This window comes from Rhipicephalus microplus, unplaced genomic scaffold (genome assembly GCF_043290135.1).
Source record: "Rhipicephalus microplus isolate Deutch F79 unplaced genomic scaffold, USDA_Rmic scaffold_90, whole genome shotgun sequence".
In the NCBI taxonomy this organism is placed as follows: domain Eukaryota; kingdom Metazoa; phylum Arthropoda; class Arachnida; order Ixodida; family Ixodidae; genus Rhipicephalus; species Rhipicephalus microplus.
In genome coordinates, this window is record NW_027464662.1 from 373,602 (window position 1) to 398,723 (window position 25,122).

Consider the following 25,122-nt stretch of genomic DNA (forward strand, 5'->3'; position numbering starts at 1 on the left):
CACTATGGTGTTATCATGCTTGTTCCGAGTTTTCCGCGATGTATTGTACTGCATGTAAGTGTTAAAGGCGAGTCCTGAGTGTCCGTTGACTATGTTATAAAGGAATTTTAAGCGATGTAGCTTTCTACGCGACTCCAATGTGGGAAGGGCGGATCTATTACGGAGTTCAGTGACTGAACAGTGTCTACTATACGCGTGGTAAATAAACCGAAGGGATTTATTTTGGACTCGTTCTAGTAAGTATATTTCAGTTTGTGTGTGTGGATCCCATACAACGTCAGCATATTCCAACAGTGGGCGTACCAATGTAGTGTAAGCAACTAGTTTTGTTTTGCTGGTGCAGTGCCTCATGCGATGCTTTAAGAACCACAATCGCCGCAGTGCTGCTGATGTTATACCTTCAATATGAGTTTTCCAGCTCAAATTAGAAGTGATTGTCAGACCAAGGTATTTGTACTGGTTAACGGTTGTTATAGCAGTGTTGTTTAACATGTAAGTGAATTCCGAGGGATTTTTTTTTACGTGTTATAGTCATCTTGACGCACTTTGCTATGTTGAGGCTCATTTTCCAGGAGTTACACCATGCTGTAACAACCGATAAGTTGAATACAACACTTTGATTGTATTGTAACATAAACACGAGGGGCACACACTTTTGTTAGTTCACCAGCCAAGTATATTGTTACGTGGAAAACAACAGTTGTCAGTCCGCAGCCACAACGCAGCTCACCGACAACGTCCACTTCTTCACTTTCAGTCTGAGGCACTTTTCTTGGGTATGCCCCACTATGCCCTCTTTCAGTCAGCCGTAATCACGTAACACGACCCCCGGCGGTAAAAGCACCGACTCGGCGAGTTTACGGGGCCACAGCAGGAGCAGTGTGATAACGCTTGAGCCTTGATACGTGGACGATGTCCCTTGACAGCAGAGCGGAAGAGGTTGATGGATTATCAGGGACAATTTCATATGGAGTGTCGGTCACTCGTCTAAGCACGCGGTATGGGCCCGTGAAACGAGAGAGAAGTTTTTCTTAAAGGCCTGCATGTCGCGTAGGGGACCAAAGAAGAACGAGGGAGCCTGTTGGAAAGTGTTCGTCGCGATGCCGCTCGTAGTAACGATGCTTCTGCGAGTCTTGGGACGCCATTAATCTGCTGCGGGCAAGCAGACGAGCGTGGTCAGCTCGGGTAATAGCTTCACGTGCATATTCAGAAGTAGACTGCGCAGCGGCTGGCAGGAAGGTATCCAACGGCAATGTTGGTTCGCGTCCAAACAGAAGGTAAAATGGCGAGTACCCAGCAGTGTCATGCCGGGAGGAATTGTATGCGAACGTCACGTAGGGTAGTGCAAGGTCCCAATCACGATGGTCGGCCGAGACGTATTTCGATAGCATGTCTGTCAGGGTGCGGTTTAAACGTTCTGTAAGCCCGTTTGTCTGGGGATGGTACGATGTCGTGAGCTTATGTTGGGTAGAGCAGGAACGCAGGATATCGTCAACCACTTTCGAAAGGAACGGACGGCCTCGGTCTGTCAGCAGTTGACGAGGGGCTCCATGCACTAAAATTAGATCGCGTAGAAGAAAATCAGCGACGTCTGTAGTGCAGCTTGTTGGCATGGCTCACGTAACTGCATAACGGGTTGCGTAATCCGTAGCCACCACGACCCACTTGTTTCCAAAGGCGGATGTTGGGAAGAGACCGAGAAGGTCCAAACCAACACGGAAGAATGGCTCCGATGGGATGTCGATGGGCTGAAGATATCCGGAAGGGAGTCCCGACGGCTTTTTGCGACGCTGGCAAATTTCACAAGCGTTGACATAGCGACGTACAGAGAGTGAAAGGCAAGGCCAGTAGAAGCGGCGGCGGAGACGGTCATATGTGCGAGAGACACCAAGGTTACCCGCGGTTGGCGCGTTATGGAGCTCGCGTAGGACTGTGGAACGCAGGTGCTTTGGTATGACCAGAAGTAGGTCGTGACCATTGGGCGATAAATTACGTCGATATAAGGTGCGGTCCCTTAAGGTAAACATGCAAACAGAAGCGTCTTGCGGTGAAGATTCGAGCTGTTGTATTAGGCGGCTGATATCCGGATCGCGACGCTGCTCGTCCCCGAGATGAAGCAGCTGGGAGATGGAAAGGACGTAGCCCACAGGATCAGTGCTCGTAGGATCGCAGTCGGCCACAGAGTAGCGTGACAGACAATCCACATCTTTGTGCAGTTTTCCTGATTTATACACTACGGTGTAAGAATACTCCTGGAGGCGGAGTGCCCAGCGGGCGAGGCGACCTGTGGGATCTTTGAGGGAGGCGAGTCAGCAGAGAGCGTGGTGGTCGGTGAGAACTATAAATGGTCGGCCATATAAGTAAGGGCAAAATTTCGCGACTGCCCACACCAGCGCTACGCATTCGCGCTCTGTGATAGAATAATTACGCTCTGAGGTGGACAGCAGCCTGCTGGCATAAGCTATCACGCGATGCTGCTCATGTTGTCGCTGAGCCAACACAGCGCCTATTCCGTAACCGCTGGCATCGGTGCGGACTTCGGTTGGTGCTGTAGGGTCGAATCGAGCCAGCACAGGAGAAGAAGTGAGCAAAGTGGTCAGGTCGGAAAATGCAGCTGCTTGCGAGGGACCCCAGGTAAACGTCTCATCTGGTTTGAGTAAATCTGTTAGGGGCCGAGCGATTTCTGCAAAGTTCTTGATGAACCGCCGAAAATAGGAGCAGAGCCCCACAATGCTACGGACATCTTTGGCGGTTTTTGGCACAGGAAAGTCCTTCACAGCTCGAACTTTTTCTGGGTCAAGCTGTACGCCGTAAGCGTCAACAATATGTCCAAGTATTGTAATGCGACGGCGACCAAACCGGCATTTAGATGAATTCAGCTGAAGGCCGGCGAGACGGAATACATCAAGAATTTTCGACAGTCTCTCAAGGTGCGCTTCAAAATTGGGAGCAAACACAATCACGTCATCCAGATAACAAAGACACGTAGACCACTTGAATCCATGGAGCAGGGAGTCCATCATTCGTTCAAAGGTGGCGGGGGCATTACATAAGCCGAAAGGCATGACTTTGAATTAATAGAGGCCATCGGGTGTTACAAAAGCCGTCTTCTCTCGGTTCATGGGGTCCACGGCAATCTGCCAATAACCAGAACGAAGATCGATGGAAGAAAAGTAGGCGGCACCACGGAGGCAGTCAAGGGCGTCGTCAATGCGGGGCAGAGGGTATGCGTCTTTCTTGGTGATGTTGTTAAGGTGGTGATAGTCCACACAAAATCGCCACGATCCGTCCTTCTTTTTAGCTAATACCACGTGGGATGCCCAGGGACTGGAGGATGGTTCAGTAATGTCCTTCGCTAGCATCTTGTTCACCTCCTTCTGAATTATGCTCCACTCAAAAACAGACACTCTGTAGGGACGGCGGTGAACAGGGTTGGCATCACCTGTGTGTATGCCATGCTGGACAAAGGACGTCTGCCCAAGAAGTCGGTCGCCAAAATCGAAAATATCCTGGTAGGCCTCGCGAAGATGTTGTAGGGCTTCAACTTGCGGAGGCGGAAGATCAGTGGCGACCATGTCTAAAATTTGATGGCTGCCCGAATGTGTTGCGAGTGATGTGCGCTGCGGTGAAACAAGTGTGTCTAAGGCAAGTACTTCAATTTGTGAATCGAGCAACGGACACAGGTGGGCCACAGAAATGCCTTGTGGAAGCACATGATTCATGTAGCCGAAATTGACAAGAGGTAGACAAGTTTTGTTATCTGTGATGCTGAGCACCGTATAGGGCACTGCAACATTGTGCGCAAAGAGTACGTCGGTGAGGGGCGTAGCGTAATAGTCATTGTCTGGCACAGCTGGTGAGCACAGGAAATCGACGTACGTCACAGTTTTAGAGGGCAGGCGAACAAAGTCGCTGCATTATAATCGGCATGTTGGTTGGTACGGGGCGGCACTGATTTGTGACAGTTCAAGGCGGAGCACACCAGCAAAGCAATCAATCAGAGCAGAATTGGCAGCAAGAAAATCGAGGCCTAGTATTAGGTCGTGGGGACATGTTGCAAGCACGGTAAAAAGGACGACCACTTGATGACCGGCTATGGTAAGTTGAGCTGTGCACATACCGACGACAGGGACTGTTGCACCATCTGCAACTTGGACGACACTGGTCAAGGGGGGCGTGAGGACCTTCTTCATGCGACGACGAAAACGCGAACTCATAATACAGACGTGAGCGCCCGTATCTATCAAAGCTTCAACAGGTGTGCCATCAACATATACTTCTAGGGTGTTCCGGTTCAAAGGTAAGGGCAACAGAGGAGATTTGGGTAAGGTCGACAGGGCAGCTTCACCTCCAGAAGCTGCGCAGCCTAGTTTTCCGGGGACATGCGGCGATTGAACGATGGCGAGGGAGAGCGGCGATGCGTATTTGAACGAGAAGGGCAGCTTTGAGGCGGTGGCGACGACGGGACAGGGTGGCCGTAGTCCTCAGGGGCAGTAAATGCTGTAGACTCAGTGCGGGTCGGATAACGGTGATTTGGTGGACGGAATGAGTTACTGTAAGCGGGGTACGAGCCAGAAGACATAGATGGCCATTGGCTGCGGCAGTAACGAGCGATGTGTCCTGCGCGACCACAGCGGAAGCAGATTGGCTTATCATCACCTGTTCGCCATTCAGACAGGTTCCTGGTTCGAATAGAGTACGGACGGCGACGTCACATGTCCACAGAAGCTATTGAGGGACCAGTATTATCGAGGGTGGGCGCAGTGGACAGGATACCAAGGTTAGCGAATTCCTGGCGGACAACAGCCTGGATCAAGGCGACAGCTGGCGTTGAGGCGTCGGGCAACGTCGGTTTGTTGGCAGCCGGGTAAGCGGCGTCGAGTTCACGTCGGACGATGCGCGTCACATCTTTGGTTGTAGACGGATGACAAAGAGTGGCTTCGCAAGACGACGTTGCCGCGGTGTTGGGTAAGCGCTGAAACTGCTGCAAAATGCGTCGACTCTTCGCCTGCTCGAGACGGCGGCACTCTTTGATCACGACGTCGATGGTCGTTACGTTGGTAAATACAAGCACGTTGAACGCATCGTTGGCGATTCCTTTTAAAACGTGCGAAATCTTGTCGGACTCAGTCATGTTGGGATCAGCCCTTTGACACAACGCTAAGGACGTCTTGAATATAAGTCATGTAGGGCTCAGTGGACATCTGTGTACGTACAGCCAATTGCTTTCGGGCATCAAGCTGTTGACCAAACGGGTTGCCAAAGAGGTCGCGTAGCTGTTGTTTAAACATTTCCCAGCTTGTGATTTCGTGCTCGTGGGTCTCAAACCAAATCCGAGAGTTCTTGTCAAGATAGAAAATGACATTGGCAAGCATAACGGTCGGGTCCCAGCCATATTGCTTGCTGACGCGCTCGTACATGCTAAGCCACTTGTCCACATTCGCGTTGTACTCTCCAGTAAAAGTACCGGTATCACGGGGTTGCGTTAGGGCGACGTACCGGGTTGCTGTCGTTGCTGAGGTAGGTGGCGAAGCCGTATTCTTACCCAGAGCCATGGTAGCAGACTTAAGGAGGCGTCCACTGCGTAGCTCCGTTGTCAGAAGAGTACCCAGCACCTCCACCAAAATGTTACATGGAAAATAACAGTTGTCAGTCTGCAGCCACAACGCAGCTCACCAACAACGTCCACTTCTTCACTTTCAGTCTGAGGCACTTTTCTTGGGTATGCCCCACTATGCCCTCTTTCAGTCAGCCGTAATCAGGTAACAATATTTTCCTAACAACACATGCACATTGGTTCGCGCAAATGTCTGTCAACAATGACTATGTCACCAAAGTGGGCATATTCAAGTTGATTATGACAGTTCAGTGGCTACACTAACTACTGGAAAGTGCTGGGTTCAGGAGAAACAAATTAAGCGTGCCTAAATCGACGATCCAAAGCATCAGTTACCGGTGATCGATTTGAATAGGCGTGGTAACGAAAGAGCTAAGCAGACATTGCTCTATCAACCACCCACAGTAGTGCTACTGATATTGAAGAGACCTTACAAACTGCCACAAGCATCACACAACCACATGCACAATTCATTGATTTCCTAAGCTGCTTCTCATATGCATATCACATACTATTGCAACTCCTCCTATCACTGATACTCGAGCTGGATCCCAGAGAAAGTTCCTAGGCTTTCACATCCAAATAACACCTTGACTATCCGGAAGCTCAAGCAGGTGACAGAAGTGCTCTCACATATCATCTGTAGAGTTTCTGGTGAGCACTATGGCATGAAAAAGCATGATCGATTCATTTTTGTCTTATTCATGCCTTCGTACTAAGCCGAGGTCTCCTCTCTCTGACAAGAAATAGCCACCCTGGGATTCACAAAGCCTGTATGGTGGCCTTTGTTGAGGTCTTGGCGACAAGGCAGGCGGTCGCAAACCTCGTCTTCTAGAGGAGCTGCCCGTTAGAGAGGACCGGACTGAGGAGTATGAGAAATTTATTTACATTTTTTTCTGAATGAGCATTCGAAACAGAAATGAATCTCTTCAGGCATTCACCTACTGCTTTTTGTCTTTTCGCAGTCCCTAGAGGCCAGGCCCAGGGAAATAGGGAACGATGTTTTCACCAAATTAAGTAGCCACTTCCTAGGGTCATTTAGCCAGCACCACCACCTACACACACACACACACACAACTCGAAATATGTATTGCTCCGGCAACGCTGTCGCATAAGGCAAATCATGCCTCGAGCAAGCGGAGTGTTCCGAGCCCGTCTTGTCGCTGCTACGGCTGACCACCCATGCTGTCTAACAGTGGTCGCAGGCCAGGCAACTATGATGGCTTGAGTTAATTTCCTCACTACTCGACTAGCTTCCACACTAGCTAAGGAGGGAAGGTGTTTGAGGTTCGGAATGGACGCCCCTCAATGACTCGAGTGCATGGCGGCAGCGCGAAGGAGGAGCCGTAGTCCAGTGAAAAGACGCTTTACTGCGGCACTTGAGCGTCTGCCCGGGTCCAAGCCCGAACCTCCGCTTGGCTGCAGCCGCATTAGTTGTGCCACAACGCAACACGCCGCTAATGGGTGCATCATACTAACTGCACGTCCTTGGACATCTGGCGTTGAATTGAGCATGGGTGGCCTATCAGCCAGAGGCGCACAATATGGTGGTCCCAGGTCCATCTTCGGTGGAAACTCGACGTCGCAGCCTTTCTTCCCGGTGCACAAAGGTGCCACAAGTGGCATTTCCTATGCCGGCACCAGCGACAGTAGTGCCCCGTGGAGTGATGCTGAGCCAGGCTAGTGAGCCACGCTAGTGAGCCAGGACACTGAGCCAGGCTAGTGCACGGCACACTAGCCTGGCTCAGTTCGTCACTAAGGCTCTTCGATATTCAGGCCTCTGGCAGCTCTCTGGCAGCCAGAGCTAGCCAGAGATCAGTCAGCTAGTTCCGGTCTGGACTGGCAATAACGTTGTGGTCACGTGTGTGGGGAACCCGAGACAACTCGAAGCTGCCCGAACATCGCAAAATCAAACACTGGGACAGCCAGCGTAAACGCAAACAAACTCTACCGCCATTGCAGCAAACGAAACGATGCGCCGCGTGCACGTTGGTTTTTTCCTACATTGTCCATTTGGAAATACGTAGCTAAGCTCGCCAAAAAGCTGAAATAATATCCTCGAGCGTACGCATTTGGGGAACGACTTCGTACGCTCGCACCATCAGGCGCCGCGTCTGAAACGGCCAGCTGGTGCACCCCTCCTCGAGAACGATGCAAGGTGTGCTGCTGCGATGCTGATGGCTTAACAAGCTCACGTCTTTTTAGTACATGTATCAGTCAGTGCACAACACGACGCGAAATCACGCGAAAGTGATCATGTCGCCAAAAGAGCTCGAGGATATATACCTGTTCAGCTATTGCGTAGTATGCGTCGCAAGCATGCGTTGACCAACTTACGTTTTTGTCTAAAGTTTAGAGTTTAGACTTGCGTAGGTATTGGTACCACAAGTGCGTGGCGTATATAAAATAAACTTCTGCATGACACGTTTCGGACTCGTTTTGGAACTTGCCTGGGCCTGTTTTCTTGTCATAATGGTACTTAACAAATGTCATGTATATCAGCTTTGATTTGACCTACTAGGTCATAGTACATACTGCACGGCATTATTATGAAGAAGTGAAACAAGACAAAGCCAACGATAAAATGGGTAATGAAAGAATGTATACATTTCTGAATTCATTCTCCTTTTTTTTTTTTTTCTCGCATCGTATCGTGTAACATCATACCACATATGCTGGCCCATAGATCGAAGTAGTTTCGCACGCCGCTCGCGACCAGCGAGCATCACCAAGAGTTGTGATCTAGGGCCTTCTATCACCATCAAAGATCAATCGAGTAGTAAGAACAGAGGTTCTAAGAGGTTCACGCACACAAACATACAAAGGAGCGAGCTAGTTCGACCACAATCGTCTTCGCTAAGTGCACAGAAAGCACGCACGGCTCCACAAACGACTACCAAGGTCTCGACTGCTACAAAAAAAATAACTCCAAAGTTGTCTCTATGCTCGCATATGAACTAGTACACAACTTTTGAGGCATGTGCGCGACGCAACCAGCAGGCAACAGTTCGCCGCGTTGTTCTCAGGAGGAAGCTTCACGGGAAACATAACAATAGTGATGAACAGTAGCTCCAAACACTCGCCTCCACTCGTAATCGCCTCATCTTGCAAGGCGGGACAGACTTTAGAAGATAACGCCGTGTGTAATGACAAGCGAAGGCGCAGTCTTCAAGTGCCCACATTGTAATCCGACAAGTCCTCTCAAAGATGGCGCCGAGCGCCTACCGTACCTTTTCGGCGTCTGCTAGCCCAAAACCCGCCCAAAACCTTCCAGGGAGCTTCCAAGACTAAATTGTCCTAGAAGCGTCCCACGACCCTCGGGCTACCCACCCGAGAAAAACAAACGTCAACCGGAAGTGCGCCGCAGGGGGGGGGGGGGGGTGGACGGAGCAGCCTAAGAAAAACGAGCACGCTCTGGCTGGCTCTGGCAGCCCGCGGGTAGCCATAAGTGGAAAATCGAAGAGCCCCACTGGACAATAAATACTGAACATCCTCAAAGTTGAGATAGGAGCAGCCGACGGCGAAATTCTACCAGTCCCTTGACTCATACACACTGTGAAGCCTCACTCCAGGAACACCCACCATTCGAGCATGGGGGGTGTTCCAATGCCATTTGGCTCATCATAACGCCTGTTAAAAGCTCTCCACAAACATCGCAGTTCCTCAGAGCATGCTGTATGGCTGGATTGAACTTGCATATGTGAAAATCTGGCAGCTGCAGTTGTTTTTCGTGCACTCCATCCCATCGCGATTCTCGCAAAAGGCAGCTTCTTGCTGAATGCATGTCATGACATCAACAGCTTAAATTGCATGATCTCATATTCATAAATTTAAGGGCTTGTATTTTTTTTTTTCGATTCTACATTAATGAGAATTAAAAGAAAATGATGCCAAGAAAAGTACAGGGTATGTTATTAGAAGAAATTCATACTGGCGTAAAAGTAGCGTAAAGAAGGACGAAGACAGGAAAGTGAACACCACAAGTGCTTACTCAAAACTGAAAGCTTTATTGCTTGAACAGAAAATATATAAGATCTTAACTTGGCGCACAACCTGGCCTCTCCGTTTTAGAAAGACTAAAAGATGACTCGCCATTGTCAGGATCTTTACCTTTGAACTGAGCTTCCTCTGTTCACTATAGAAGGCATATATCATGTACATTTAAATGTGGGAGCATCAGTTAGCACAGCCTATTGCCATTGCGGCGAGTGTGGAACACTCTTTCTTGCCTGTTGGTGCCACGTGCAACCATTGTTGTCCCTTGACTCTGGTCCACTTATTAAAATCGCCGTGCATTCAGTATCGATAATGGTGCCTCTTGATAGGGCATCTCTTCACAGCTTCGACGCCACATAAAACTGCGGTACTTTTGAATGTCATCTTTGTTAGCGCTGACACTGACCAAAAATGCCAGTGTTTCAAATGGTGAATGTGAAGCATGCTTGCATGGTCAAGTGCAAGGCATCTGGTATATGCCATCAAAAAGCACAATGCAACTTGGCCTGTGTGATGCGGTTTAGTGTTTCTGGTCAACTGAGGCTCTGACCAGAAAAGCAAGGAGCCCTCTTGAAACACACACACAAAAGCGTAGCTTCATCACACACGAGGAAAAATATGAGCAACCAAAACATGCTAAAACTTGCATGGAACAAAGAGAGAAAAGAGTCACCAGTGGCTGGGACGGTGAAGTTGTCGCTGACATTTTGGCGGTGCTGGCACTTGTGGGGCAGACAAGGAAGGTTCAGAAGTCATTGATGTGATGAAGTGACGTTTTTGTGTGCCCTTAAGCACAGCAGATTGGTAACCTCTTTGCCCTTGTGTATTGAGTGGAGACTGGCAGCAGAAGGAACCACGAGAGCCTGGTTCTGAAGACCCCTCAAACTCGACTCCGACAGCACGGACCCTGACAACAGTGCCGGGTCCCTCTGGCTTCTGCGGGTCACACTGCCTTGCACTCCAGCCCATCGTAGTTTTCTTACCTGTCTCGTTGCCACCCTCTCATTGGCTCTCGTCCGCTCGCCATGCGCTGTGCCCTACCAATGTCGTCCTTCTTTTTGTGATGCATGTGTCTTGTGTGGTGCCGTTGTCATGTCACGTCATTCGCAACATTACTACAACACCGCACCCAGGACACCTCATTGACAATATCACGCTGTTGCACTACACTCATCACAGCCAGCTTCACACAGTAGTAGGGTTCTGCCGGTATTCTTCAAAGGGGACACTAAAGAGACACAATAACTAGGTTTGAATTGACAAACTGCACTCTGAGTACTCTAATGCCATATGTTTCACTATTATAAATTCATTATTAGCAGAGAAAATCAAGGTTGAAGTTGCATCTTTAAATTTTGTGCCAAAATTTCCGCAGTTGACGTCAAAAGTTTAAAAATATATTTTTGGTATTTTCACAACATTAGCTCGATTGAAATTTTTGGAAACTTCGTATGCTAGGTCTATAGCACCCACACATGATAATGTATTAGCTAAGTATGTTCCAGTAGACGCCTTTGAAATTTATGACATCATGGTACAGAAATATCAAGGTGGCATCTTGACCTGCACTTCCTTTTTGTGCATTTTCTAGCTTACGAAGTGTCACTGATGGAGTGGTTTTCAGAATTGTCAAGTTGTACTTTACTTATGTGCAAAAAACTGTTTCGATTTTCAGTGTTTTTATTTCACTCAGTGTAAGGCAGATATGTTTGCACTTGAACTCTCTCGTTTTCTGCTAGCCTGGCTGTCTCCGTGAAGATGAACATCCTGCTCTTTGCACCAGCATTGTTCCTCGTCTTGCTGTCTACTCGAGGCCTTGTGAAGACATGCCTGCTGATTGGGCTGTGTGGCCTTGTTCAGGTATTGCATTGACATGAATATTCTGGTGCTCCGAGTAACAAGTCATCTTTGTTGTCAGCTGGTCCTGGCTCTGCCATTCCTGCTCTCCAACCCGGTTTCATACATGATGGGGGCGTTTAACTTGGGCCGAGTGTTCCTGTACGAGTGGACGGTGAACTGGAGGTTCCTGCCTGAAGAGCTGTTTGTAAACCGCACGTTTCACCTGGCACTCCTGGCTCTTCACCTTGTCATCATTCTGTGCTTTCTGCCAAAGTGGTTTCGGTGAGTCTATTGCCAGAGAATTTTCTTAGCCTTTATTACATATGTAAGCATGCATGCACCCATGAGACTTTGTGAGTGCCTGTGGTAACAAGGAAGCTGCTTATATCAGTGCTGACCTCTTTGTTTTTTTAGATATTTCTTCTTTATTCAAGGGCCACTACAGAGAAATGTCAAGCTGTTATGAAATTTTTAAAGCAAAAATATTGAAAAAAATCCTTTTTCTTTTTGTGCGATTTGAAATCTGCAGCTTTTTCTGAAGCAGAATCAGACATTTTTTTGTTGTAATGTTACTTTTTTCTGTCTAAAAATCGCATATTTCGAAACTTGTGCGGCGGCCTGCTTCACCCCCCTTAAGTACGGTTCGTCTGAGTGCACATGTGGGCAGCCAAAAACACGCCGAAATGAAGGGCACTAATTTTTTGGAAAGTTAAGTGGGAATGATATTTGCTCTGGCAACAAGTGCTTCACCTGCTGAGTCAATGTTTAGTCGCAGGTAAAGTATTCTGCGGGTGCTTTTCCGCGCGCGTTGTTCGCAGAGTACAAAAGTATTTTGGTTTAGCCAATAGAAGAAATACAGTCAGCTTAGAGGACATGTGAAAGGCTCTCTGGGCAACATATTTCCACATGGCATCAACGGATACCAATCCAATAAAGCCCAGTTCAGTGGTGAACTATACATTCACAAAGACCACCTTACGCCATCTGTTCTTGAGGCTTATTTATGAGCAACTTGCCAATCCCAAATTACCTGCGAAATGCCTCCATGGGAAAACTCAAAACCCCAACGAGTCTTTCAACAATGTCGTGCGGGAGCGCACTCCAAAAAACTTGTTTCTCGGACACCTTACACTGAAAATATGCAGTCTTGACGCTGTAATCACCTTTAGTGGTGGTAATACTTATAGATCGTGTGAATGTGCTGAACTCATTTGGAATTTCGCCAGGTCGCTACATATTGCAGGACCTACACTCAATTGACCTGCTTCGACAGTAATTCGCTGACAGGGTTGTGAAGCAGGTGACAAAGGAGGCCCGCCAGGCCAGACACCACAACTAAAAGAGAAAGTGGTATTGGTGATGAGTATATATAACTGGTGCCTATTAAAAATGTTGTTCAATTGGCGTTTTTTTTTTGTGTGGTATTTTTGAAGCAAAGCATATTTTTTGCTTTAAATGTGATTATTGCAAAACATGCTTTCTTTTTGTACTTATGCACCTTTTTCTCACTAACCACTGTATCTAGAAACATAGTTTTCAGCCAGTATTTAGCGAATGTGCGAGAGAATATACAGTGACAGAATTATTATTCTATGCTTAAGTACCTTTTTTTTTTCACACAATTAATATCGAATGACCGGTGATAGTCGGGTACATAATCTAAAAAAAAAACTACAAAAAATTAGCATTACAAGCTTCAGTGATAATTATGCCCCTGTAAGAAGAGTAATAACTTATGATCACAATGATAGTAAAATAATTGATGTAACTTTTATAGTTATGGAGTAAAAGGTACATAAATTTGGTCTGAAATACATGGTGGGTATAGGACTTACCCTGTTCTCTTATTGCTGGGGTCGAAGTGCTGTGCCAGTCGCGCCAAGCCGCGCCTAAACGGCAATATGCAAGTGCAACACCAAATTTAGTCGAGAGTTTTACCATCAGCCGAGCAACACGTGAGGGCTACACAAAGGACGCAACCACGCCCATATCAAACGTCGTATTTCGGATCATGCATGATCATTTCGCCGCGTGAACACAATGCTTGATTTTTGTTAAAGTGGCATTTGTTGCATACCTCATTATGCGACTCTATATGTCTTTCAACAGCAAAGCTGCTAGTCACACTATAAAGACAGCAGTGGTGTTACAAAGAACTCGCCCCAGCGTTTTTGAGAAACCGTCGAGCACGTGCCGTGCTCGACGGTCGGTTGGCAACGGTGCGGCGAGTTTTTCGCCATATAAACTAAAAAAAATCAGTGTCACCAGCGAGCTGATGACTGCAATAGCAACAATTTGTAATGTTGTAATGGTGATGCCGCACGCGCTCCTTTCTTTCTATTTTAGGAGCGAAGCTCCTTAAGGCGTGGGCTGTGCGTCCCCTGTATGTAAACACCTCTCGTTCAGTTCTAAGTATTACGCTAGCCACCGCCCGATCTAAAGGGTACAGCCATATCCATCCGTCCATCCGTCCGTCCATTCATCCGTCCATCCGTCCGTCCGTCCGTCCAAAAGATGCAAGATGTTATAAACTAGACGGCGGTAAGTGTAGTTGATTATGAAAGATGCGAGGTGTTATAAAATAGGAATGATGCCACATATGGTGCGTGTCATCGTTCAATATAGTGCGGTGACGTACGCTAGGGGGAGCGTTGCAATAAAATCGAGTGGGCAAAATGTACGGAGGATTCATGGTTTACCAGGTTTACCTCCGGAGCTTCGCCCACTCATCATCATTCACTTCGTGGATATGACGGCATTTTTTTGTTACCGCATCAATACACAAGCCACTTTGCGCAAACCGCACCTGTATAACTGCGGACCATCTAGATAATCTTAGAACCTTTCGATTAAATTACGCGCACAATGCGTACATTACAGTTTGTTCTGGAACTTACCCGTCCGCTAGCGATAACCCTGGAATCTTCGAATGCATACAAAAAATGCTGACGCTTTATGTTCGCTGCTATAAGTCTACAGCTTGTATTGTTGTATAGTGAGGTTTCGTTTTCCGGGCACAGGTTAGCCCAAATATTTCACTCATGAAAACAGCTTCTAGAGCCTTAGTTGACGTCACGACCCCGTGACTAAGGCTGACAGTCAACTCTTTTGGATCCAACATCGCGACATTCAAACTACAAAACGCTGGTGTAAGACAGTAAGTGCGGCTGCTCGAGGGAGAAACGCTCTTATTGCACAATCTCTTCCCGTTGAGAGCGCACCAAGTCGAACGGTTTAGGAGCGTGTGCCGATATTGTGCTCACCAGCTATTGCAACCACGCCCTTGATTACAATCAAAGTTCACGGCTGCTGCTCGAGTGACCCCCCTTTCCACCGCGTCTTTTCATGCTCGTTCAGGACGGGCGGCGTGTTTCCTCTCTGCTTGAACATTCAATGGCAGTTCTAACATGCAGTGGGATGCTAACGCGTGCGGCCCCCGAGAGATGAAGATTGGCCGTCTCGTTGAATCTCTGCTTGAGCAGCGCTCACCACCTCAGCTTGAGCAATTTTACGCGTGGGTCGAACGTAGAATGCGCAGGGTTTGATACCAACTTGTAGTTTATGCACGCTAAACATGGCAACGGCAGCGAAAACCTATTGATTGTCCATATAATTCCTATCTTAATAAAAAGTCATACTTCTGCCAAAAGGGTGAAGACCGTTTTATTTTTTTTGTGTGTGTGTTGAGAGCGCATCCTGTAGAAGCTCCCTCTTACTCTGGGGGCACGAGCTGCGTGCTGGTCCTTGCCGCGATTGGCCGCAAGATCAAGTAGAGTCGCCGCCTGGTGGCAACTGGTCGAAACGGCAAAGTGTGGTTTGCTCCATGCACCGCCTGCTAGCTACGTCCTGTTTCTATGTGCGCGTACATCATGCATGTTCTCAAAATGTGGTTTGTCCGGTCTTGTCAGGGCAAGTGCAACTGTTTCTACGTATGCGTGAAACAACGTAGGAAAGCATTTGGTCTTGCTCGACTGCTAATGCATTGTAATAAGATCGGCAAGTGTAACTTTTCACTGTGATGTTTATTGTCGTCGTACCTTCCATTCTCCAGAATAATTTCAGAGTGGGTGCCGCTTTCTGCTTCAAGCACATAACAAAATGCTCTTGGCATCGTTCCAAACATGAGAACTATTAAACGGTGTGTGAATGCAGTGTTTTATAGCCACTCAATTGTAAAAAGAAAAACAAAACAAAAAGAAACTGACTCTAGAATATGCACTTCCACTTTGTTGGCAGTGGCACACCAACTCTTTCGCGAGATGAGGGGGGGGGGGGGGGGGCAACAACCTACCTCACTCGTCCAGGATATACAGGGTGTCCCAGGTAACTTTAGCCAGAGTTTAAAAATATGTTGGAACACATAATTACGTACAAATGCCCGCTAAATAAACAAAAAATACCATGTTACAAACCCGCTCGCGCGTCAGTGCACACGATGATTCTAGTGCTCCCTAACGTTCCGTGTACAAACGCCAAGCTTCCCTCGCACCGGTTCATGACAGCGATAAGCAGTCACAGCGGTTATCGTTTTTGGCGCCGATAGCAAAACGTGTTCATCGTAATGCCACCACTGTAATTGTGGCCCTGCTGAGACAGCACAGGCAAATGCTATGGTCGTTTGTACGCAGAACGTTAGGAAGCACTAGAGTCATTGTGCGCACTGGCGCACGAGCGGGTTTGTCACGTGGTATCTTTTGTATTTTGCAAGCATTTGTAATTAGCAGAAAAACACTAATACCTAACAGATATAGAGTTCAAAACTGTCTTATCGAATTTTCTTACCTATGTTCCTTTCTTGAAAAGTTAGTTAATTAAACATATCTAATTGAACAATATTTGACAACACGAAAAATAGTCCGACTAACTCCAGGCAACGGTAAGCAACTTGCGTTTGGTCGCGTCGTAATTACATGTTTCGGCATATTTTTAAACTCTGACTAAAGTTACGTGAAACAGCCTGTATATGTAATCAGCTTTTCAATGGTTGCATTTTCGATGGAGGCGGGAATGCTGTTGGCCCGTGTGCTCAGATTTGGGTGTATGCTAAAGAACCCCAGGTATTTGAAATTTACGGCGTCAAAGACTACGGCGTCTTTCATAATAATATGGCGGTTTTGGGACATTAAACTCCACATATCAATCAACTCACGAACATCTTCACAAGGAGGAAAGCGCCCCCTTGCAGTGCTGTGTGCAATCTTTTGCACGCATTTTGTTGTTTGGAGAAGCAAAGAGTCCTCCGCGTAACTGCGCAGTTACTTCAGAAAATGTTTTAGAGTGTATGTGTGCGTGTACATCTCTGTGAGCTCATCCTTGCTGAAGGACAGAGAGAGAACTAAGCAGCCCTGCCCGTGTGTGCTTTTTTTCTGTCATAGTTGTATTTTTAGCTGTCAAAGACAACTAAAGTTGAATGAAAACTAACTAGTCCGACTCCTAATTAGGCCTCCATCGTGCAGAAAACCAGGGTCTTTCACCTTCTTCCTGGTCTAGTGGGTCAAGTTAAAGGGTAAGCTTAGAAGCTGAGCTTCCCACAGTACTCGAGTCCACTGCCTTATTCTTCGCCACTTTGCCAACTGCTGTCATCGCTCCTAGTTACCATAAGCAAGGCTGATCAGATTTATCAGAGACTAAAGGTGAAACCTTTCTGTGACGCTTATAGTATGGCAGAACTAAAGCATTTAAAAAGATTCGTCACAATCATTGGCTCACAGCAGCTTCGATAAAGCAGCGATGATGCTGTTCACTTTTCATGAAAGAAAACAATTTTCCTGAAGCAAGAAATGCTCTGACGGGTCCATAAAACGATTCGTTTTCATCCATAACAAAAAAGTACAAGACGCTGTCGCGCCTTGTACTGAGCCCACTAGGCAAGACTACAGTACAAGGCACAAAAGAGTCGCTTAGGTGACCTGCAGGGCGCGGGTTCGAATCCCGGCTGCGGCGGCTGCATTTCCGATGGAGGCGGAAATGTTGTAGGCCCGTGTGCTCAGATTTGGGTGCACGTTAAAGAACCCCAGGTGGTCTAAATTTCCGGAGCCCTCCACTACGGCGTCTCTCACAATCATATAGTGGTTTTGGGACGTTAAACCCCACATATCAATCAATCGAGTCGCTTAGGTGCCCGCACCGCAAAGAGCATTCAAGGACAATTGTCAGAGCAGAAATTTAGGAAAAGTTTTACTATACTAAACATTCCCTGGTAACATTTTCATTTCCTTGTAACAATATAAATGAGTGATTACCTAGTAGTTGGTTTTTCCAGCGTGCAGCCGACAGTGAACACTGTCAAAAGTGGGGGGGGCTCAGCCCCCCTCACTTTTCTCAGTGGGGGAACTCGTGTTCCCCATTGGGGGGGGGGGGGCAAGGGGAGCACGAGTTTCCTACAGCTACCAACATCTATGGCTGTTGGTAGGTGTACAGCTACGACACTGTAATTTATTGGTCATGCGAGAAGCCTCACTTGTGTTTATCTGGCCGTGGTACCACTATATAGAAATATTACTATCACACTAACTGTGAGACTTCGGTACTTTGACTGTACTTAAAGCAGAGCTACCGTGGGCAACCGCCTGCTTAGATTTAAAAACGCTTTAAAAAGCCCAGATGTTGAAAATTAATTCAGACGGCATGCCTTATATATAATCTCGTATAATTTTACTGAAAATTTTATCTTTTTTACATTGTTTTCAGCATTTGAGTCTCATTGTTAGTGACCGACCAAAGGCAGTAGTAAGACCAAAGGCAGACCGACCAAAGGCAGTTTTGCTTGAAAAAAAAAAAAACATGCTTGTCTCATTAACCAAGCCTTTGTTTTAGCACCGTCATGCACGTAATCCATCTATGAAAGCTTTCTGCTGAACTCTCATATAATATTTTTACTGCTGCAAGAACATGTGCGTACATGTGGCAAACGCAGTATAGCGCAAAGTGTCGTCAGCCACTAAGCTTTCCTTACTAGACTTATCGACTGTCCCACATTTCATGGTGAACAGCATGAGAGAGAAAAAAAGGGAACATGTATTAGGTGCAATTGGTGGCTTTCTTCGATCTTTCTTTATCTTTTTTTGTAGTATGCAGACGACAAAGATGTAAGTAAGTAGTTCAGTCACGCTACAGCAGTGCATAGCAGGCAGAATACAAGCTATCCGCGTACAAACAACACAGCAAAGGCGTGATTTAGTGCGAAAGCGTGAAGAGAGTCACCCAGGGCGAGCATCCCTATGAAAGGTAAAATGCGCTTTACTTGAGGGTAATGTTATTATTGCATAGGCGTTGGGCACCGATTGAGTAGAGAACAGCGTAGATATTAACAGTAAACTGTGGTCAAGGCATTTTATCTACTGACAATTGGCTCATACCATGTATTGCTCATTTGCTCATACCATGTATTGCCCATGTATTGCTCAATTGGCTCATACATGTATTTTTGTGTGCGCGCCGCCAATCGCCTATCCACACTTTCCCGAGAACGGCGCTGTCACCCATAGCCCAATCTCACGGCGAATAGCGTGGCAACCATAAGCCCTCACCCCTTGCGCGCACGAGATAAGCGCGTGCATACGACCCCGGCCAAAAAGGCAATGTGCATTCCACAGAAAGAGGAGGCTAGCGCATTCTTTCCCATATATATATATATATATCTATATATATATATATACACGTGAGTGACGGTGGCAGCGACGATAGCAGCAAAAACCAGTCGAGACTGTCCATATAATTGCTATCACAATAAAAATTCACTTAATTGCCTAGCGATGGCACGCCTCGTGGTTCTCATGTTGGCTGTGGCACTTCAATTACCGAAACATAAGTATTTTGTTACATTTGTTTTTATAGAGCCCAATGGAATTAGGGTGTTAGGGTTATTATGTAGTAGCTCATCTCCAGTCTTGAGTTGCTGTTCAGTTGGATGGGGTGTTTCAATCACATTTAGAACATTGCAACATTGCAACATTAAATTTTTCCTTTCGTCTGAGGTCTAGCAGGTGTCAATAAGGCTGCTTATGCTTTTTCTGAGTTGCTGCGCTTTGATGTTGTAACGTTTGATAAATGTGAATTTTAGGTAAGTCTGGTCGCTTGATCATCATTGCATGCTTAGTTAAATCCACTGAATTTTTTTTGTGTTTACCAGAAAGCAAAAATTGTAATTGTGAGGCCCGAGAAATCTGCTTCAAAAGTCCCTGTTTACTGCTTCGAATCTGCTCCAAAACCACATTATTCCTGCTTCTTAAAGCTGCTCCACAATACTAGAGCCCACTTCCGCCCCTGATTGTTGGAATGTACTGATGCTCGTTTCATATCACAAAAACAAATAAAGTCTCTACTGAATGGGCCCGTCAGTCTGGTGCAATGAAACTTCAGCGGCGTATGCTTAGAGCTCAAACCATGTTGTTCATCTGAGATGAGGCAATATGGAGGACAGAAGCTTAATATGCCCACCTGGAAATGCGAGTTCACTTGAGAGCACTGCATGGGCCCTGCCTTAGGGCCGGGCGAGTGTTCGGTCAGGCCCGGTTCATATTAGGCCATATTGTTATAATGGCGGGTGTACGCTGTTTGGCTTTGTTGTTTAACACCCCGAAATGACCCTGGCTGTGTGAAAGGCTGAGGGCTCCGGGTCTGGAATGCATTAGCATGCACTGAAATTGCAAAGTACAAGACGTCTTCATCACTTATGCTACATGCAACGTCAAGAAACTACCATTATATTGAATGAAAGACACTCTTGGGTAAGAGGGGTATGCTGCAGGAGCACTGCCTGCATTAGTGTGTATGGATTTGGGAAACGTTTCGAGTATGCAGCTATGCTCGCATGCCCGCCACGCCTGTTCTGTCTGGATGGCTCCATAGACTCGTGAGTGCTTAATATCTCAGGAGCTCTTGTTTAAGTGCAAGATGCGGATCGCAAGCACTCTTATTGATGCAAATGCTGTAAATTTATTTTTCTAGCATGACAGTTGCATATTTCTATTTATTTACAAATATTGCAGGCCCTACTCGAGCCCAAGCAGGAGTGGGAACAGCATTTACAACAGTCGCTAAATTACTGGTAGAGTAAACATAAACTACGATCAATAAAGGAAAATTAGTAAATATGCTTCACACTTTCAAACACACAACATTATAACAGTGATAAAACATTCACATACAACAATTCAACACATGAGGTAAATTGCATACTATGAGAAAAAAAAGGGAAAGTGAATGTAAGAATAAACTGCCAACATAGTTGTTCAGCATAAACATAACTTTACGTCTAACGAAAGGTTATTTAAAAACTGTACAAGTGATTAACTAAACAAATGATTCTGTTGTATTAGCGTTAACTACTTTTTCAGCTAATTAGTTCCGTAGTGATATTGCATGTGGAAAAAGGGAATGCTGGTGCATTTTAAAATTTATAAATGGCTGTTCAACTATTTTGTTGTGATTTGTACGACCAGACCGCATATGGGATTCAGTTAGGTAGTTTTCACGCGGTATTTTATAGTGACCGTGGTGCAGCTGATAGAAAAACTACATACGAGATACATTTCTGCGATTAGCTGGTTTTTTCAGTTTCTTCAGTTTGACCTGACGCTTGAAAAACGCGGGTATGTGGTGTATATGAACTTCAAGGCCAGGTTTTGCACTCTAATTTCCCAAATATATATTTTTTATGTGGCCTTCAGATTGAGTCTGCATATTTCAATTTCGGTCTGATGAGAGCTTTGTATGCAGTTAATTTTACAGTCGATGAGGTACGATGTAATTTTCATTTAAAAAATGTGAGCTTTTTTATCGCATTGCTGCAAACATTTTCTATATGTGTTTTGCAAGTTAAACTGCTTGTAATTGTAACACCTAAATACTTCTTTTGATTGTTTTTTTTTAATTCTTTTTCTGCATTATTAATAATGCAAGAAAAGTCTAAGGGTTCTTTATTGTTGCTAAATATAATGCATGCCGTCTATGAAGTATAATTAAGCTTCAATTCCCATGTTTCGTACGATATGCTAATTGAGTGCAACGTACCGTTGAGTCGAACGGGATTGGAAGGGTCAGTCAGTCTAGCATATACCACGCAATCGGCAAACAGTCGGATCAACTAGGAACATTAAAGGGCCAAGTACTGAGCCTTGCAGCACTCCCGAGTGAACATCCAGTGTATGAAAAACATAATCATTAACCGCAACATACTGTTTCCTCTAGAACAAATAACATGCTATCCAACGAATAATAATTAATTCAATGCCCATAGAATGCAGTTTGGTTACTAAATCAGTATGTGGAACAACATCAAATGCTCTGGAAAAGTTGAAAAGTTCTGCATCAATTTGACCCCTCATATTCACTACACTTCGCACGTCATCTTAGCTAAATGTGTCATACAGGGTAAACCAGCCCTAAAGCGTGAAGTAAATCATTATCCTTCAGATGTGTCATAATTGCTTTATATAAACTGCGTTCTAGCAGTTTACAAGCTGTGGATGTTTAAAAAACTAGTCTGTAAGTTTTTAATTCTAAAGGGGACCCAGACTTGTGAATCGTAACTATTCTCGCAGAGCGCCAGTCATCAGGTATCACGCAGGAGTCTAACGAATTTTAGTAAATTATATATAAGTACTCTGCTAACCAGATTCCATACCTATTGAGAAAAAAATTTGATATATATTTTGCATTTGGCAATTTGCAAACAATATTTAGCATTTTACTGAAAAGCCCATCATATAGAGCATATTTTTGTACCTTCGACTGTAATTCATGAGTGTCCTCGTTTGTCAAAGTGCAAGTGTTCCCATGGCGCTCAAAAATGTTGAAGCGCTCCCGCGGCACTAAAAAGAATTCTAAAGATGCCACAGCACTCTATGTAACAGGGTGGTGTATTGGCACTTTTTGCCGCGGTTCCAGTTCACCCCTTCAGACTTCCTTCTAGTTTTTGATTTCCTTCACTTGAGCTTCTATTTTTTGTTGTGTTTATGCGAGGATGAGAACCAGGTTTACATTTTAGTTTGATAACAAGGCTTGGAGCCAAGTGGTCACCATCTTTCTGAGTGGTTAAGTTCGAGTGTTTTATTATTATTATTATTATTATTATTATTATTATTATTATTATTATTATTATTAAAATGCATCACAAACCACTTTAATCAAACAGTTCAAAGCTGAAGCTGTAACACAGTGTGGTTTGCCTGATGGGATTTCTTTACTGTAAAACTAGGGATAAAAGAAAAGATTTCTTTAGTGTAAAACTAGGGATAAAAAGAGTGCTTGCACTAATCATAATTAGGGTAGCATTGAGGAAGTATAATCTTTATTACCTAGGTATCTCAAGCTCACCGAATGGACCACGAACAAGGGAAAAGTGCTGGTGATGTTCCCCGATCGTATCCTTGCATACTTGGTGAACAAAAAGTGGTGAACATGTTTGTTGTTTCCTTAACAGCCATTTCCAGAAATGCTGCTGCCGTTGCTGACCTGCAATTTTATAGGAATGGTCTTCAGTCGGTCACTGCATTACCAGTTCTATGTGTGGTACTATCACACTGTGCCTTACCTCTTGTGGTCCACCAGGCTGGCCACCATGACGCGCCTTGCCCTGTGGGGAATGTTAGAGCTTGCTTGGAACACATTTCCTTCCACCAGCTGGAGCAGTGGCCTACTTCACTTGTCACACTTTGTTATTCTAGTCAGTCTGTGGAAGGACTGGCCAACAGAACCATCTGTGCCACCCTCTAAAAATAAATGACTGGTGTCTTCTATGTGCACCACCATTACACAACTGTGATGTGCATGCTAGAACTCTTTGCATTATGCGATGAAGAATTCTATCTGCAGACATTCCTTATGCAAATGCACTTTCCTTAAAGCAGTGCCGTGTTACCACACAGTATTGTAGAAGTCACCTCGAAGGATATTCCAGAGAAGGTTTAACAGTTTAGATTAATGTTAGGTATTACATTCACAGCTTGTACATTTGTACACATAGAACTTAAAGTGACTTAGACCAAGGATTTTTTTAAATTAGCTACTGCTGGTCGAAACAACATATGGTATGGTTTACCACCATTTGGTGCTCCTGAAGATATTTTTTATTTGTGTATCATCATCACCAGCCTGACTACACCCACTGCAAGGCAAAGGCCCCGTGTTTTTAACATGTTTTTTCCTCCTTAACTTTGCAGCACAGCTTTTACCTACACTATGTTCGAACGAGCCGCCACACAAGCTTTTCTCTCCCATGTACCGCCAATCAACCCGGTCTTGTGCTTTCCGTTTCCACTTTATATCTGCAAACTATTTAATCTTATTGGCCCACCTAGCTTTCTGCCTTCCCTTCGTGCGTTTACCTTCTCTGGGAATCCAGTCAGTTACCCATAATGACCAGCGGTTATTCGGCCTACGTGCTACGTGCCCGGCCAATGTCCACTTCTTTTTAATTTTGACCATGATATCCTTAACCCCAGTTTGTTCCCTGACCCACTCTGATCTCTTCCTATCATTTTCTTTTCCATCGCTCGCTGCGTCATCTTCCATTTAAGCTGCACCCTCTTTGTAAGCCTCCAGGTTCCTGCTCCGTAGGTAAGTACTGGCTGTGCTTCCAACATTCCATCAATGCCAGTCAGATGTGCCCGATCCAGCTGTTCACCACCCTCTTCTCTGGCCTCTGGCCCTTTCCTGCTCTCCCCCATCACCCAGCCTTCGCCTCTGCTTTGCGGCCATGGGGACAAGAGCCCTTCATGCAGTGCCTCACGACGGGAATAGCATGAAGTGTTTATTTTTGTTCACTTGTATACAGATCCGTGGGGTGGCATTTTGCATTCCTCATATCACAACGCTCGCAGTCATGCTGGCTCTGTAAGCGATACAGTGTTTTGAGAATGCGTGTCACCGTTCGTAATGCTACGTGGGCAACCAATGAGAATGCGTCACAGTGATGTGCTGTTAGGCGACGGCAGCACTGCTTCCAGTCACAAAGAAGGAGCACGAAGGAAGAAATCTGACAGACGTATGATAATGGAGAGGGACACACATCTGTTAATGGAGAAAGACACACGTCTGTTAAGTTTCCGTGGGAAAGCGCTCGAAAGCACGCGTGATGCACCCAGCCCTACCCCTCCTGTGACATTGCATCATGACCACACTCTGAAGAAAGGCGGATGGACAGCACGCGTTTGCACTGGCATTGAATTGAATAAAAAGAGGCGTTGATACTGGCAAGATGATCTTCCTACAAAAGGCCGGTATATGTGCCTTCGGCTGCTTCCTCGTTCACGTTTTGTACTGTAGTAATACGTATCCCGAAGGAGAACGGCCCCTAGCATAGGTCCGGTCTTAGCGAGCTGCAAGGCACGCGTTAACTGTCGCCGCGGCGAGAACACGGTACTGCTTAAGGTCGCAACACTTTATTATCTGTGGCAACACCAAGTTGCACTGCAGCCCGTTGCAAAGGCGCGACGGGAAAGCGAATGGGCTTATCCACGCCACGGGCGAAAAGCACTACACAGGGTGCCACGAGCACGTCTCCGTGGTAAAAGTGATTCACGGAGACACCGGGACCAAGGCCAGCTTGCTCGAGCGAGGGCAAAGGTGCTTGCGTTGGCTTAGAAGAGACACGGGTCAACGTAGCTTGGCCATGCACCAGTACACCGTACCGCCCTTTGGCCAAGCGTACACAAAGGGGCAACAAA

General features: G+C 46.0%; 2 protein-coding genes across 2 annotated transcripts in view; both read right to left on the reverse strand.

Moving 5' to 3' along the window:
- Positions 1–20,012, reverse strand: part of LOC142790267 (inhibitor of growth protein 5-like) — an 85,075-nt gene extending 65,063 nt beyond the window's left edge. Inside the window, exon 1 of the mRNA XM_075885226.1 lies at positions 19,892–20,012. The gene's annotated coding sequence lies outside the window, so the exon portion shown is untranslated. The remainder of the gene's footprint in view (positions 1–19,891) is intronic.
- Positions 20,013–22,728: 2,716 nt separating this feature from the next.
- Positions 22,729–25,122, reverse strand: part of LOC119184197 (neprilysin-1-like) — a 312,286-nt gene continuing 309,892 nt past the window's right edge. The window contains exons 21-22 of the mRNA XM_075885224.1: positions 22,989–23,030; positions 22,729–22,909 (exon numbers count right to left, since the gene is read on the reverse strand). Of these exons, the coding sequence (XP_075741339.1) occupies positions 22,768–22,909; positions 22,989–23,030 (184 nt within the window). The 3' untranslated portion in view covers positions 22,729–22,767. The remainder of the gene's footprint in view (positions 22,910–22,988; positions 23,031–25,122) is intronic.